The sequence below is a fragment of the Pinus tabuliformis genome, chromosome Q (genome assembly GCF_031772625.1).
Source record: "Pinus tabuliformis cultivar Carrire ecotype Pingquan chromosome Q, CPIR1, whole genome shotgun sequence".
Taxonomy (NCBI): domain Eukaryota; kingdom Viridiplantae; phylum Streptophyta; class Pinopsida; order Pinales; family Pinaceae; genus Pinus; species Pinus tabuliformis.
The window spans coordinates 46,604,098-46,621,387 of record NC_142296.1 but is presented as its reverse complement, the minus strand read 5'-3'; the positions used below and the strand labels follow the sequence as shown (position 1 = coordinate 46,621,387).

The following is a 17,290-nucleotide window of genomic DNA, read 5'->3' as shown; positions in this document are numbered from 1 at the left end:
GTAGGAGTGGCAAATAGATTACCCTATTAGGTGCTTCCAACCCCTAAGTGTAAATGACATGTTGTCGGTCCAACCTTCAATTGATAGGGGTCATGTGAATAATGATGGAACAAAGGGAAGAACACTTCATGGCCATGTGCCAAGATCAAAGGGACCTGCTATGATGGGATTCCTCATCCTGAGTGTATAGATGTGGGGAGGGAGCAATCGGGGATGCATTAGTTACCAATTAGACCTTTGTTTTTCCACCCCTCTTGTGCGCCTTTTATTTTTTCCTGATTTTTCTTTTTTGTATTATTGCTCGTAGCTCAAGGGTTAGAGCTTGCGTTGTATGATGTAGAACACTGCTTACCCCCTTAGGGGCGAGGCAACTTATTGCCCACCAAGGGTTAGGACATGCAAGGGTTCCTTCTCATAATATGTGTATGTCCCATCCATCTTTTGCATTTCGATTTTCTTTTTTTTCACTTGCGACCATCATCTATTTTTTCCTTTCTTTTAGCTGCATCAACCCCTAGGGCCAAGTTCTGGGCCCTACCCAAGAATGAGGATGTATCGTGCCAATCCCAAAGAACCAATGGTCCGTTCAACATGAAGAAGGGAGATGGAATATGGGGCTCGTAATGTAAGACGGAAAGTGGTAAGTATGGAATAGGAAGAGATTGGATCACGCTTTCTCAATAGAGTTTTCTCAAGTAGTACTAGTGCCCCTCCTATACCCATTGGGCAATTAGGGGAGGTCCCACTAGACTAGGATGAAAGATTAACACCCCATTTAAGGTGAGAGAACAAAATGACGGTCAAAACCCCTCTTCCTTCCAAGTTACCCTGTGATCCATGCCAAATACCCAAATACAAACAAGCATAAGCACCCAATTTCAAAATGAATAAAGTACCTTTTGATTGGAAGCCCACCTTCCAATGTGCGCTCTTTCCAAATGGGTGAGGAAACATATGACTTATGCAAGTGGCAGACGCTAGAGATATGAATGGCACATCATCATTGGCTACTAGTGGCTAATCGATGTGAAAATTCTATCACTGCAACAACTGATTTACTTTTCCGACTTATTTCATCATAAGTTATTCATGAAATTACTTCAACAAACATTAAAATAAATACTGATGCAGATATCACACCGTAATACAGAAACCAACATATGCACACATTGACACAGTGTTAGGCCCCTATACTACTAGTGTAACCCCTTATTGTTATTAGTACAACCTACTTATTATATTGATGTACCCATGTAGTGCCCATATTGTTACTATTGTGCCCCATAGAAGCCCACTATTGTTATTATTGTGCCCTTATATTATTATTGTTATGTCGGCTCTGATTATGTTATGACCCCTTAGATGCCTATATATAGAAAGGAGGTCTTTTCATTTGTATAATCCAAGAATTGTTCATTTATGTAATGTAAAGGAGGTTGCCCCCCTCGAAGAGGCTCAATTCTAAGGCGTTGATCTATCTTTTCTATCTTTTCTTGAGCTGGTTTCATAACACAGTTATTTTGGACTAATGTCCCCGGAAAAACCCAATGTGGGAAAACTGGTGTAGCAAGGGAGGATTTCATTATTCAGCAATTTTCTTGTACAACAGGGTGCCAAACTGTCTTATCCACAGATAGACAAACTTCCAGCACTTTTCTAAACCCAACATAGGCCCTCTTGACCTCTGCTATAGCCTGAAACCCTCTACGTTAGCCTGAAACCCTCTGCGTCAACCTACTAAGGCTCTGCACAGCCTCTCTGGGCTTCTGCGTCACTCCTGCAGCCTCTGCGTGGATGACGCCGGCCCTTCTGGATCTGTGCAGTCTCTGCTGCCTCTGCCTCTTCTGCGCTAATCTCCCATCTCTCTGTTCTGTACTTGCTGCCTCCTGGCTGCTCTCTAGACCACTGGTTCAATTTCTCAACAAAACCCGCTCCAAAAATTGAACTGACTGGTCTCCCTCAATGTGTTCTCCAAGTGCCCCTCAAGCCTCCTCTTATGCTTTTTCTGTTGACATCTCAACGGCCGAGATTAAGTCCCTAATCAACGGCTAAGATTAGATTTGGCTTGATCCATGTCTTTTGGACCATTCTAACACAAATTTATATCAATACACATTAATATTTTATTTTCCCTAAGTTTAGACTTAAGGACTCCATTAAAAATATTAATTATTTTAATATCTCCTGATCTGTTTAGAATCTGCCCAAACCCTTTCTGGGTATTGGAGATCTCATGTGCTCCAACCTCCACCAAATTTCATAGCTAAAGCACATCCGATGCTACCCCAATCAACAATCGGTGTTGTTGGTTGTCGCTTGGAAGACATGGTAGGAGAAAATTTTCTCTTATGGGGTCACCCACTTTTGGTGGATAACAACGTGTATTCCTAATAGTACTTACTGTATAGTACTCTTGGTTGAACCTTTTCCAACCCTGCTAGTTTGAGCAGTAACACTAGGAATAGTGAAAAACATAAGGGTTACAAGATTATTGATATTGTTACCAATAAGTCAAGTATAGTACAGACATCATAGTTGATTTAGAATGAAAGAATGTTTCAACCAATATCAAGACAGGGATGAGATCTGAAAACAATAGATGATGGTTGTGGTATCGCTGAAAAGTCAGCGACTTTGCATAGTATGCTGATCTAGGAAAAAGGGCATCCCTTTGGGGTTGGTGAAAGAGAAAAGAATTCAGCAATGAGATATCCACAAATTATCCAAATCAGGCACAGAACGGTGTGGATTTGGAAGGAAAAACAAACAAAAATTAGACCCGAGTGGTCATACAAAACTCTAGAGGATGCGTAGTTGGAGGAACTTCCTCAACCAAGAGAAGAATGGGAAAGCACAAGGCAAAGAAAAGAAGGCAAGAAGCATGTGTATTTTTCTTTATTTGCTATTGTTGATTATGAAGAGAAGAAAACACTCAGAGGGAAAAATAGCTTCTACAATGGAGAGGGATACTTCTACAACCGCAAAGTGAAACAAGAACATTAATTTGTGCTACCAATGGGTGGAATATGTGAGCTAGCATGGCAAACTGGACTCCACACCAATCATAGAGGGACTCAATTATTCATTCAAGATGGACTCCCATCCAGATGGTGAGTCAATGGTCAGATATATGGTTGATGGTATGACTTTTTGTACATCATCCATGCTGGTTCCATTTCATGAAATTCTTTTCAAGTTGCCAATTGTGGAGACTACTCAGAAACGAGCTGCAGACATTGTTCACAACATGTTTAGTCCAAATAAGTTCCTCTTGATACAAGACTAGCAGCTACGTGTAATATGACCATGGTCAAAGATTGTTAGATAGATATTATAATGATCATACCTTTATCTTTTCCTTTGACAAAATACTTCTTAAACTAAACAAAGAATATCTACAGAGAAAGTAATGTCATACAAATTGGTTCATTATAATGGTCATATTGTTAATTTTAGATAACAATGGTACGTTCTATGCTTTAGAGCAATTTACTTCATTTTTTCTTATTGTCCCAAATATCAATTTCCAGATTAGCAATCACATTAACATGATAGTAAATGCAGATAGCACATAAATAATAAACAGAAGACAAGCCAAGACAAGAGGACACAATATTTCGCAGATGCCAGGGAAAAACCCCAATGTGGGGAAAACCTTTTGATCAAATCTTCTTATTATTCTCCAAAAGTTCAGCAGAGAGAGAGAGTACATCATACAAAATTTCCTTACCCAAACACTGTCAAAATAGTTCAACAAAACAGCAGTCAACAGGATGCCCTAACCAAAAAGTCTACACTGGTCAAACCAACAGAAATCTTCCTCCAAAGAAGCTCGGTCAAACCCAGTCAACTTGGCCTTCAGGGACAATGCAAATCAGCCCAAAACAATCTAGAAAATTCAACTCTACAATCAAACTTGCTGCAATCAACGTTGGTCAAACAGCCCAAAAAATCTCGATTTTTGTGCCCAAATATGTGACCTGCCCAAACAGAGATATTCCCACAAAAAACGCAATCAAATAAAGTCAAACATTGCCTAGTCAAAGTTGGTTGCAACTTGGTCAACGCATAAATTAGAAAACCTAGTCAAACTTTCGAACATGTGGAGAGGAACAGGCTGCCTTGAAATTCATACAACCCAATCAAATGAAGAGAGAGAAAGATGTGTGAGTGATGAGTGACCAAATGAGGAAAATGAATCCTCTATATATACACAACGTCGAGGATGAAGAGACACGTCTGTTGGGCTTCATGGGCCTACATTAGACTTTTGGCCGACCTTGACAATTTGTCCATAGAAGAAATAAATTCATTTGTACTTGTCAGAATGAGATGATCTTTAGATCAATCCTGCACCTCTCGAGAAGAGGAATCCAATAAAAATATCATTTCTATCATATGAGTTGTCCAAGGTGGAGTTTGGCCCTAGTTGCCAATTTTAACACTCCCTCTCAACTAGGGAGAAATCCACCTGCCAAACCATCTGACAATCTGTACCAACCCTGACATCCCTGCTCTGCTGAACCAAGAAGAAATAATGAAGAAGAAATGTATCATACCACTCTCCACTGACCTAAAGTCAGTCTACAATGATCCTAGATCAATATCAAACATCCTAGCATAGGGAGTACGGTAGTACACGATGCGTCCATCGGTAGTACTATGGTCCTTATCCTCATTTCCTACTCATTGGTGAGATGAGAGGTACTTCCCATGAGTCCTGGATTGAATGGGTAGGATGTATCGGTAGGAGAAGGTGAACCACTCATCCTACTCATATGCCATAGGAGAAGGTGAACCACTCATCCTATGCATATCCATCATGGGGTATCACAGGGGAAAGTGAACCACTCACCCTGTACACAGTGCACCACTAGGGGAAGGTGAACCACTCACCCTATGGTCGCTTAGAGCTCCAAGAAGTAGCCCCAAGCCCCCCAAAGCTCCCAAAGCTGAATATCCAACTCAAATAGGACCCTCATAAGAGGGTCTCTCCACGACTCCAAGTCGTTCACGGAAGGTTAACAATTTGACCTTCCCCAGGGGCTTCGTAAGAATATCTACGACCTAATCATCAGTCCCAATGTGATGGAGCCTTATTGCTCCCCTTGTACCATATCTCGAATAAAGTGGTACCTGATATCAATATGCTTCAAGTAGTCATGAAACACGAGATTCTCAGAAAGACGAATCCCACTTTGGTTGTTATAGTAGATCACGGTGGTATCCAGCACATGCCCAAACAGCTCACTAAAGATCTTCCTCTACCAAACAGCTTCAGAGGAGGCTATACTAGCAAAAATATATTCAGCCTCAGTGGTGCTCAAAGAAACCGATTTTTGCTTCCTGCTCATCCAAGATATCGAAGCAGAACCTAGTGAGAAACAACATCCTGATGTGCTCTTACGGTCCACCACACAGCCCAGTCAACATTAGAATAACCATGGAGCCTCAAATTCTAGACAGTGTATCTCAGTCCATAGGTAATTGTGCCCCAGAGATATCTCAAGAGATTCTAGGCAGCAATCCAATGTATGTGATGAGGCTCAACCCTAAATTGACTCAATGTATTCACAACAAAGCATATGTCTGTATGGGAGTTCACCAAGAACATCAGGCCCCCACGAGTGGACGATACTCAGAAGGATTTCCCAACTCGGGCCCAGCAGCACTTCCGCATAACTTCTTGAAGTTAAGTTCCATTGAAGTACTCACAGACTTACAATCCACCATCCCAAATCTTTCAAGTAGCTTCACAATATATTTTCCTTGGGAAAGGAAAATCTCACCTAACTTTTGCCAGACCTCCAAGCCTAGGAAGTAGTACATCAATCCTAGGTCCTTCATCTCCAATTTGAAAGCCAACACCCCTGCCTTGATAAATAAGACGGTATGCACCTATCAGAAAGAGATCGCCCAAATAAAGTACCAAGATGAGAGGTCTATCATTTTCAACCTTCAAGTAAAGGTTCGGATTAGCTTCACTTCTTGTAAAACCCAGCTTCATCAAATAACTATCGATCCTGTCATACCAAGCCCGAGGAGCTTGCTTCAACCCATAGAGGTTTTTCCTCAACCTACATACATGTGTCTCCTGATCTTGAACTTCGAACCCCTCGGGTTGTTCAACATAGACTTCCTCCTTAACTGAGCCATGCAAGAAGGCAGTCTTTACATCCATTTGATGTAAATTCCATCCTTGCGAGGCAGCAAGGGCAATGATCGAACGGATGGTGGTATATCAGGCAATTGGTGCAAATATCTCATCATAGTCCACACCTTCCTTTTAAGAGAAGCCTCGAGCAACAAACCTGGCCTTGAACTTTTCAGCACTTCCATCAGCTCCATGCTTGATCTTGTAGAGCCATTTCGAGGTGACAACAGATTTGTCCTTGGGTCTAGGGACCACATCCCAGACATCATTCTTCATAATCAACTCATACTCTTCGTTCATAGCATCTTTCCAAACTTGGTGCTTCACAGCTTCTTCGAATGTGCAAGGTTCAGTTTGAACAATGGTGGTCATGGCAACTAAGTACCCTTGGTACCTATTCGGCTTCTTACTTTCACAAAATGTCCCTCGAGGTGCAATATGTCTGTTGGCATCTTCGAGAGTGTCCTTGACCCATGAGGGTCTCCTTTTTGAGGAGGATGGCTCATGAGGAGGTAGATCAATGGGATCCATCAGTCCTTCAACATCAAGCATCAGGTCATCCTGCGGTTCTCCCAGGTTTCCTGTATCTGCTTCTTTGTCCTTCCTTAGAATAGGAAGGTTATTAATCTTCCCAAGGGCAGTATCTTCATCGAAGGTGACATCATAACCTATTTCCACTTCTCTTTGACCAAGCACATAGATTCTATATGCCTTAGAAGTTTCACTGTAGCCCACAAATGTTCCTTTCTTCCCAGATGCATCCAATTTGCTTCTCTTTTCTTTCGACACATGAAAATACACGGGGCTACCAAAAATTCTAAAGTGAAAAACATATGGTTTCTTACTGGTGAAAACTTCTTCGGGAGTTTTGGAGTCCAAGGCTTGATGAGGGAATCTATTTTGAACATACACAACAGTGATATCAGCTTCTTCCCATAAAAACTTCGGAAGGCTTTGATAATGAAGCATGGCACAGGTGGCTTCTATAATGGAACGATTCTTTCTTTCATTGTTGAGGATAGTAGTGTTGAACACATCCCATTCACAAGGGAGACCTCCAAGGGCAATGAGAATGAGCTCCCCATCAGCAATAACTTCTCCAATTGATAGAAGATCACTTTTTATTTCGGTAATCCTCATGAGGTAGGATTGGATATCTTCTCCTCTTCCCTTCTTTATGTCCTTCGACTTATTCTTGAGAAAGAAGACTTGGTTTGCATTGCTAGCTTTGAACATGCTAACCAACTTGTCATACATCTCCTTAGATGTGCCCAAATCAGAGATGTAAGCAACTAAATGCTTATGAATAGAATCCTTGATGATCTTCTTAGCTTTGACTTCACCTTTCTTGTACTTTGTCTTAGCGGCAGCCGGTGCATTTGAAGGAGGTTCAACAATCTTTCCCTGCACATAGTCCATAGCATCATGCTCTTCCAAAGTCAAGTCAAGAGACATCTTCCATGCATGATAATTAGACTTATCATTGAGCTTGTCATCAGATTTGAAATAAGATGAGGAGGCCATTTGAATCTTGTCCTTGTCCAACAAATCTCAGTGATTGCTCTTCTCACTCTTGCTTGGGCTTTGTCTTCACCTCAGCTCTGATACCATGTTAATTTTAGATAACAATGGTATGTTCTATGCTTTAGAGCAATTTACTTCAATTTTTCTTATTAGCCCAATATCAATTTCCAGATTAGCAATCACATTAACATAATAGTAAATGCAGATAGAACATAAATAATAAACAGAAGACAAGCCTAGACAAGAGGACACAATATTTAGCGGATGCCAGGGAAAAACCCCAATGTGGGGAAAACCCTTTGATCAAATCTTCTTATTTCTTCAAAAGTTCATGAGAGAGAGAGTCAATCATACAAAATTTCCTTGCCCAAACACTGTCAAAACAGTCCAACAAAACAGCAGTCAACAAGATGCCCTAACCAGAAAGTCAATGTTGGCCAAACCAGCAGAAATCTTCCTCCAAATCAGCTCAGTCAAACCCAATCAACTCGGCCTTCAGGGACAGTCCAAATCAGCCCAAAACAGTCTAGAAAAGTCAACTCTGCACTCAAACTTGTTGCAGTCAACGCTGGTCAAACAGCCCAGAAAATCTCGGTTTCTGTGCCCAAATATGTGGCCTGCCCAAACAGAGATATTCCCACAAAAACGCAGTCAAACAAAGTCAAACACTACCCGGTCAACGTTGGTCAAAGCTGGCTGCAACTTGGTCAACGCAAAAATCAGAAAACCCAGTCAAACTTTCGCACGTGTGGAGAGGAACAGGCTGCCCTGAAATTCGTACGACCCAATCAGATGAAGAGAGAGAAAGATGTGTGAGTGATGAGTGACCAAATGAGGAAAATGACTCCTCTATATATACACAACGTTGAGGATGAAGAGACACGTCTATTGGGCTTCATGAGCCTACATTAGACTTTTGGCCGACCTTGACAATTTGTCCATAGAAGAAATAAATTCATAATTCCATTTCTACTTGTCAGAATGAGATGATCTTTAGATCAATCCTGCACCTCTCGGAAAGAGGAATCCAATAAAAATATCATCTCCATCATATGAGTTGTCCAAGGTGGAGTTTGGCCCTAGTTGCCAATTTTAACACATATTTATTGCTTGGGAGATTTTGTACCGTACTTTACACTGTAATCTGGCCATGTAATAATTTGATATTCAGTTATGATAAGTAATGATTAATAAAGTAGTCAATTGAGTTTAGCTTGGGTGGTTGGGTGGAATAGTTGTTATCATCCCCACCCAGATTCAAGTCTCGTAAGTTGACATGCTTACACTCTTCAATAGAGTAACTTGTTGCGCTCTTAAATGAGTCTATACTGAGGGCTGGCCTAGTACCAGCAACCTCTCTCTTGCCTTCAGGCTAAGAGGGAAGTTAACTTTCTTCCCCAGGCAGTACCCAATGCCCAAAACTTTTTCCAACCAAAAAAACAATAAAGTCATTAATTAGGTGATTAATTATTTGGCAAATTACTTAAAATATTTGATGTATGTCACCCACCTCATAAATATTACAATGAAATAAGCCTTTGGATGCTATCCAAGTATCTTTCCTTTACTTTTTTTACATTACTATCTCTCTTTTGTATTTACGTGTATCTTCGACAACTCTTAGAAGCATTGTAAGAAAGAATAAGTAGAATCCCAAGAATGCAAGCCTACCCAAATCAGTTTAAGTATTTGTAGCATGATTAACATATCCTTGAGGCAAATTATCAATGAGTAAGACATTTAACTACCGAAAAGCTTCATCATAAAATCTCACCGTTTCAACTGATCCGTAAGAATTGCACCTGCTGACAGCTATTTTATTTGCTTCTTTCTGTGCTGGTCCATGTTTATCTGCAGCATTCTTCATCAATGATTTTTCGGCATAGTGGATAGGGATCTTAGATTTTCTTGGAGGCATTACTCTAGTGGCCTTTCCAATCATTTTAAATTCCTTCGAACTATTTGCATTGAGACCTTTTCTGACATTTTTTGGCCTTTTCTTATTGAATCCATGATAATTTTGATAATTTTCATCTTCTGAGGCTTCCATGTCTTCCTCATCATCTGAAGAGACCATATAAGCTGAATCACCTGATATCTGTAATGGTTCACAATAACAGTAACAATCAAAGTACTGCAAGGCAAATGCACTAAAAAAAATTATCAATAAAATTGATAGCCTTACAATAGGAAAGTATTTTACCGAGATCCTAAAACATCAAAAAAATGGAATTAATTTTTAAAATTTCATTTACATGTTAAATCCAAATCATAATCAAGCACTGCGTTCTGCAGTCATTCCAGGATAAGAGTAACAGAAAAACAAATCTAGGCAACCCACCACAAATATGAGCAATTTAACTTGGTTAGTCACCTATGCTACAACAGAAGTGAAAAATTATTATTACCAACAAATATGTCAGAAAGAAACAAAAAAATACAGCCATTGAAGGGAAGCAGTTGATCAATATGAGAGTTTTCAAGTATAATATGTAACCGGTTACAACCTGCAGTAGTTTCATAACACAATTTCTTAGTAGAAAATTTTATATGCTACAAGGGATCCAGTCTTATATAGCAAAAGATAAAATGGCGTGGAAAATGATATTTGAGATTATGTGCTTTAAGAAAAGGACATTCAAGGTGCATTCAACAGCAAGATTAAACTTATTCAGTAAGATATAGGCCAATTCAAGGGTTATATTTATTGAAGAGGATAATCCTCAATATACCAGTTCCCAAGCTGTTGGGTGTGATCTTTAGGTTGTCATTGAAAAGGTGAAACATTACAAGCCAGTACATTATGATTACCATCCAATGATCGCTATCAACATGAGGGCCCAGGAAATTATACCAGTCAGTATCAACAAGACATTGAAACAGCCAAAACAGTCTCTTTAGCCTAAATGAAATAATCCCACTCCATATGATATTAGACTTGAATGCTAGGTCTCTGTCTTTATCTTGGACATGTTTATGGAGCTAGTTTATAGACTAGACAATGGAAATTATGCTCTTCTGTAGTACTCTGTCACGTCATTATTTTGATCATCCAAACAATCTGAAAGATAAAGGAAATGTCAACTTTTACTTAAGTTTCTAACATTGTCATTGATTGTTTCAGGATAATTGAGAGTGGTTCCAACCTTATCAGACTTCATGTGGAGAAAGCAAAATTTCATATCCCACTCAAAATTTAGCGGACTTAGCATTTTTCAGGATTTCAGGATTGGCAGGACTTTTTCATTGAATTCTATCAAATATGAGGATATGGGAATGGCATTTAATCAAGAGAACCAAACCCTTTGTGTACCTTGATGTTGGTGGTATTGATTGTTGAACTCCTCTAATGTTGGCGGTATCAATTATTGAACTACTCTACCATGGCCTTAATAAAAATGTACCCTTTGCTCAAACCAAAATCATTGGTTTCAATTGTTGAACTACTCTACCATGGCCTTAATAAAAATGTACCCTTTGCTCAAACCAAAATCATTGGTTTGGCATGTTAAGCTTTTTCTACTACATTATAAGGTTGAGTAAATGAACCCTTAGGGAAACCACAATCATTATTTAGGCATGTTAAGCTTTCTCTACCATATTATAAGGTTGAGGAATCTGAGTCTGAAGACTCTGAGCTAGATGATGTTTATGTAGCTCCTATTGATGATCCCATTTCTAGTAATGCTGATGAGCTTGATGAGTGATCATGTTGATTAGTGATTTGTGGTAGGCTAGCGGCCCAGTAGCTTGTAGCATGGTTTTTGGACTCTAGAGGCCACGTTACCTACCAAAATGGGTAACCCCATATGAGAAAACGTTTCTCCTATATTTGAAAGCTAGTCAACCAGCAACCCTTGGCATTCACTTCTTAATGATAATATTCCATTTGCCTCTGCCATCTACATCAGCCGGATACTTCCCACCATCCAACATTTCCTCTTGGATGAAGGTGGGTTGCTATTCAAAAGGTACTTTGATCATTTTGCAATTGGGTGCTTATACTTGTCTGTTTTGGGCATTTAGTATGGACAAAAGGATGATATGGAAGATAGACCGACCTTGACTATAAATCTGTTCTCTCACCTTACCACGGGAGTTAATCCTTAGCCCTAGTCCAATGGGACCTCCCTTGAGGCCTTATGTTCATAGGAGAGGCACTACTTGGAAGACCGGGATTGAAATAGCGTGTTCGTTCTCCCTTACACCATACTTCGCACCTTCCATTCTACATTACAAACCCTTTATATACCACCTCCATTCTTTGGGTCTAACTTGTCATTCGTTCATTGGGATTTGGCACCCTCTTATCCACATCCTCAAGTAGGCCCAAGAAACATTGCCCTAAAGGTTGATGCAGCGAAAATAATGGAAAAGCATATCATGGTCGTAATGAAAGAAAATGAAAAAAATCAGAATATTGAGACATTGTCAAGACATAAGTTAGCATGTGGGAAAAAGCCTAACATAAGCTCTACCCTTCTCCTTTGGCCATCACCCAGTTCCTGAGCACATGATGCTCTATTACATCAAAAGGAACCCTTGCTTGTCTCAACCTTGATGAGCGATGAATTCTCTCATCTTAAGGGATAATATAAAATACTACATCATAAAAAGCAAGCTCTAACCCTCGAGTTATGCACCGTAATACAAAGCATTATTAAGAAAAAGTAAAAGGTGCACTAGAGGGGTGGAAAAATCAAGTTGAGCAAGGTAATTCATGTCTCCATGATTGCTCCCTCCTTTTCATCTATGCACTCAATATGTGGATTCCCCATCAGCTGGTCTCCTTAACCATGGCACTTGGTCATGAAGCCTTTTCCCATCCATTGCCACATATTTACACTGACACCTATTGATTGAGGGGTTGACCTTGGAAATGCAGCCTCCCCTTGAGGGATGGAAGCACCTAATAGGGTTGACCATTAGCCACCTCTATCAAGGTAGGGAACACATTTAAGTAGCTTAGTCTAATCAAATATCAGAAGGTGGTCCAAGTTTGAAGTATCAATATGCGTTTAATATACAAGTTTGGTCCACTTAGATGCTTATATGATCTTAGTCTCTAATGAATGGTCGCTTTTACTAGAGTTTAAGTTGGTATTGTCAAATGGTCCACGACAACCCAGGCTTAGAGGACACTCACTCCACCAATACCTTGGTCATTCAGAGATATTGATGGCTTAGCAGATGCAATGGTTCCCACTTGTATAAGAGCATTGGGCCTTATGATGGCTTGAGTGGATGATACATGTCCCAAAGCACTTGCATTAGAGTGTTGGGCATAATAATGATTTGAGCAGATGATACATGTCCCAGAGCACCCCCAGGACCCATGACAATGATTTTCTTTGACCTAGCACAGAGGACCCTTGATGATTACACCACTAGACTCAGCGTTCCCCTAGGCTCGCCTTAACACTACATGATGGGTAGGCCATGATTCAAAGCCCAAATGAGGATGGTTTTCCATGAGATGACTAGGAAGGGCTTGTTGCACCCGATGTATCCCTAACTCTAGAGTAAGAAGGCCTTGCGTTGACCATTAGAGACCCATGGAGATGACATGGTGGCACCCCAATTGGATTTGGGACCCAAAGGTGGATTTGAGGTGGATTTAAGGGACACTCCTCAAATGACGGATGATCTTGGCACACAAACACACTTTTAGCCTTCAACTTGTTGGAAAGTGTAACTAGTCTCGGTTTTCATAATTGTCATTTGTGTCATGTCATAATGTATTATCAAAAGAAAAGAAAAAGGAATTTTATTGGAAAAGAAAATTGACTAATTAAAGCATGGATTTCATGCTTGGGTCATTGGTCAATAGGTCAAAGCACCCATTGACTGCTCTAGGGATTTTATTTTGAGCCAAAGGCAAAGTCACGATGTGTAAAACCCTTTGGGCACATGTAATCAAGAAAGAAAAAATTATTTTATGAAAAGAAGTGTCTAAGAGTCCACCAATGATTAGGTTGGTCAGGCCTTCAAGTCAGCCTAGAAGAGGCCCTTCCAATTCACAAGAAGCCTATATATATGAAGGAATCCAACCTCCACTAAACAGGCATCAAAGTGCATACATCTGATATGATATGAGGCAAGAAAAGAAGTGAGAAAGGCTTGAGAAAAAGGTAGGAAGTCCAACGAAGAAGTGGGAGGACGTCATTCACCTTGGATATGCTTTGTTGTGCAAATTTTCTGTGATATTAGGGTTTCCACATGACCAAATTGTGTAGAAGCTAGCAGCAGACTTTGTTGGAGAAGCAGATCTCTTGGTTGGGTGGTTGGGCTGATCTTGGTATGTTGGTCTTGAGTGTATGGTCTTAGAATTCTCATTTGAAGTTAATAAGAAGAGAATTTCTTGAGTGTTTTCCCCTGTTGGAGGGGTTTTTCCCTGGCATGATGCCTACATTTTGTGTTCTTCTTGAATCTATGGTCTTAGAAGTCTCATTTGAAGTTGATAAGAAGAGAAGTTCTTGTGGGTTTTCCCCTGTTGGAGGGGTTTTGCCCTGGCATGATGCCTACATCTTGTGTTCTTGTGATCTCTGTTTGTTTGGCATTTATTTGATGATAAAAGAATACACATAATAAAGAGCATAATCACAAATAACTATCATGTATGGAAAACACAATTTAATAAGTTGCCCTAACCAGTTTTCCAACATGGTATCAGAGCTAAGGATAGTGGTCTAAAGGCAGCTAGAGAAGGATCACATCTTGAAAGATAAAGAGTCTACTTGTATCATTCCTCAAGGTCGAGTTTCTAGAGAAAAATTCGAGCTCCAAAAGAAAACTTTTTTGAGCATATCTTCAAGCCTTTACCTTTGTGATAAGGCTGCAGGCCTGAGTAAAGATAACAGAGAAATCTGAGGAATATAGAAGCATTGGTTCTAAGGACCGAGAGGCTAGATTAATAGCCCTTTCAAGACCGAGTCCCTTGATGAAAGGATCGAAGCACTGGGCTTAGATATTATAATCTGAAGTCTCTCCAGAAATCTGAAATTTTGTGTAATCTCAGAGATCCGAAGTCAATGTATCTTTGTGGGTAATCACATCAAGGAATAAAGTATCATTTGAGGACTAGACAACTAGCAAGAAAGGGACATAGGCCAAGTTGTTTAGAAGCATTGATGACCTATTTTGAAAGACCTGTTATAAAGTTACATCCACTGAAAATAATTGAAGATTTCCTGTAAAAGAGATCGCAGACCTATACAGATATATATAGGGAGACCAAACCTTAACTACTGAGAAGCCGACCCAAAAAGGATTAAAGAAATTCTGTTTTGGAAAGCATATTAAAGGTCTATACTCAAAAATATATATACATCAACCTATGACAAGGATAGAAACGGTACATCACAATAAGAGAAGTATATTCATCTCTAACTATAACAATGAAGGAAGGAGCCTATCAGAGAACCTATAGAAACTTCTATATCCTACCCTAATCTGTAATTGAGAAGAACAGTGGTATCATCTCTTTAGATAGTATCATTGTTTGGCTAGTTGGAAGCATCTAGCTTCTTGGGACTTGCTTGAAGCAAGCCTGGAAGACCTTATAGGTCTATTCTACAAAGATATACTATGAAAATAGAAAGCCCTAACCAGAGGGAAGAATACCTATATTAACACTCATGTAAGATTGAAGTATGTTGGAAGGTTATTGTGTTGATCACCTTGAAGAGCATCCTGGTTTGGTGATTGCCCTTCTAGAGGATCATGACATCATTGGAGATTGCAGCACCCTTGAAAGGCAACTTTTGGCTTTGACATCTTGGAATCAATAGGAAGATTGTGGCAGTTGTGGAAGTGAAATTACCTTGAACAATGTAATCAAGGAGAAGGCCTTGCAGCAGCTTCCAGCAATATTGGTTGACAAAGGTATGTATTCATAAGGTATGTGCATTTGCATAATTGAATAAAAGGCTTGTTTCTTATTGTGTTAGGATTTTCTATGTATATCTTGATCACAGGGTTTGTAGACTTCATCATTGAAAACTAGGAATTACAAAACCCTTGATGATGCTTGAAGTAGAAAACCCTTGTCAAGTGAGAAAAACCCTACCCTAATTTGATAGAAACCCTAGCTCTTGACTTCTAGGGTTTGTAGTATTCATCTTGATGAAGGTCATTAATTTTGTAAAACCCTTTGTTGATACTTAGAAACCCTTTTTAAGAGAGAAACCCTAACTGTAATATGTTTGTTCCCTCATAAAAACACAAGCATTTTATTTTTAGGGTTTGTGGATAATCTAGGAAAAATGGTAAATCTCAATAAGGGTAGAATTGGATTTGACACTCAAACCCTAGGATTGATGTTTCAAAAGGAAATATCAAGAGATTTAGGGTTTGAATCTGAAAATCCTAGGAGATCTCCCTCTCTAAGATCCCATGGAAACCCTAGAGTGGCAAATCTATTTCAAGCACTTGTACTTGTATATTTTGCTTGGTTGTACTTGCTATCAAAGAATTGCAGGTAAAAGCAAGATAAGGAGGAAGAAGGAAAGAAACTATCGTGCTTGATGGTGACTCCTTGAAAATAATGAGCATGATGGAGGAAGGGAATTGAAAGGACCCTGAAGTAACTAATAAAGGAACTTTCTTGCTACAATATATATCTTCTAATGATCAACATCAAGTATAATCTCTGAAAGCAAAATAGAACTTGGTAATCAAATTCGATCCTTGGACACTCTAATGTAAGAAGGCAAACTCTTATGGAGATGGACCATGAAGATGTTGAGGACGAGAAAAATTGTCATGGTGAGGTAGAAATATGAAGATATCTTGAAGGTCTTAAAGGGAGATCACTTTCGTGAGGTAGCTATGTGCATCTTGAAGATTGGGAAGGTTCAATAGAAAATCCTTGATTAATAAAGACAAGATGAAAGTGATGTGGAAGATGGATGACCTGGAATCTATCGTGAGAAGATGCCTCCATGATCTGTGATACCAGAAGAATGTTTCAAGATGTGGAGGAAAGAAGGAGCCATACAATCTATGAAAGACAAGTAAGAGGACTTGTGGTTGTGACTTCTCTAAGGAAGTTGGAATCACCTCTAAGTTTGAGAGGGAGTAAAAGGAGTCTCCTTGAATAGAAGCAGGATCTGTTCTCCGATTAAAAAAAGATTTAGGGTGACTTCCCTGTTTGAGAGGGAGTATGGTTGGAAATTGATTGTCCCTGTGTCATGTATTAGACCAGGACTAACAGCCGTAAGTCTAGTGCATGCATCATGGATAGGGAGAATGATAACTAGTTTGGTTCTCCTTGTGTCAGGTACCTTGATGAATTAGGTCTAATGTCCTACGTCAAATACATAAACATGGATAAGGAGAATGTTGGATTGGATAAGCATCTTGGACAAACATTCTTAGTCATGTAATGTGATAGATTAGGATGGAGATCCTAAGTCACATGGACTTGGATAAGAATGGTCTGATGGTAGGATTACTCTGGGTATCCTAGGTGGAGTATGTACCATGATGAGGCGATATGGTGTCCAATGGAATGCCTCCCAGCAATTGTGCTCTGATCTTGTGAGAGATAGAGTGTACCTGTTAAGGCCTCTATGATGAATGATGAATGATGAATGAATGATGCTTATCAAT

General features: G+C 39.7%; 1 protein-coding gene across 2 annotated transcripts in view; it reads right to left on the bottom strand.

The window, feature by feature from the left end:
• Positions 1–17,290, bottom strand: part of LOC149218223 (DNA-directed RNA polymerase IV subunit 1-like) — a 382,207-nt gene that overhangs the window by 304,555 nt on the left and 60,362 nt on the right. For both annotated transcript variants that reach the window (XM_089383853.1, XM_089383854.1), the window contains exon 6: positions 9,453–9,776. In XM_089383853.1, coding sequence (XP_089239979.1) covers positions 9,453–9,776 — 324 coding nt within the window. The remainder of the gene's footprint in view (positions 1–9,452; positions 9,777–17,290) is intronic.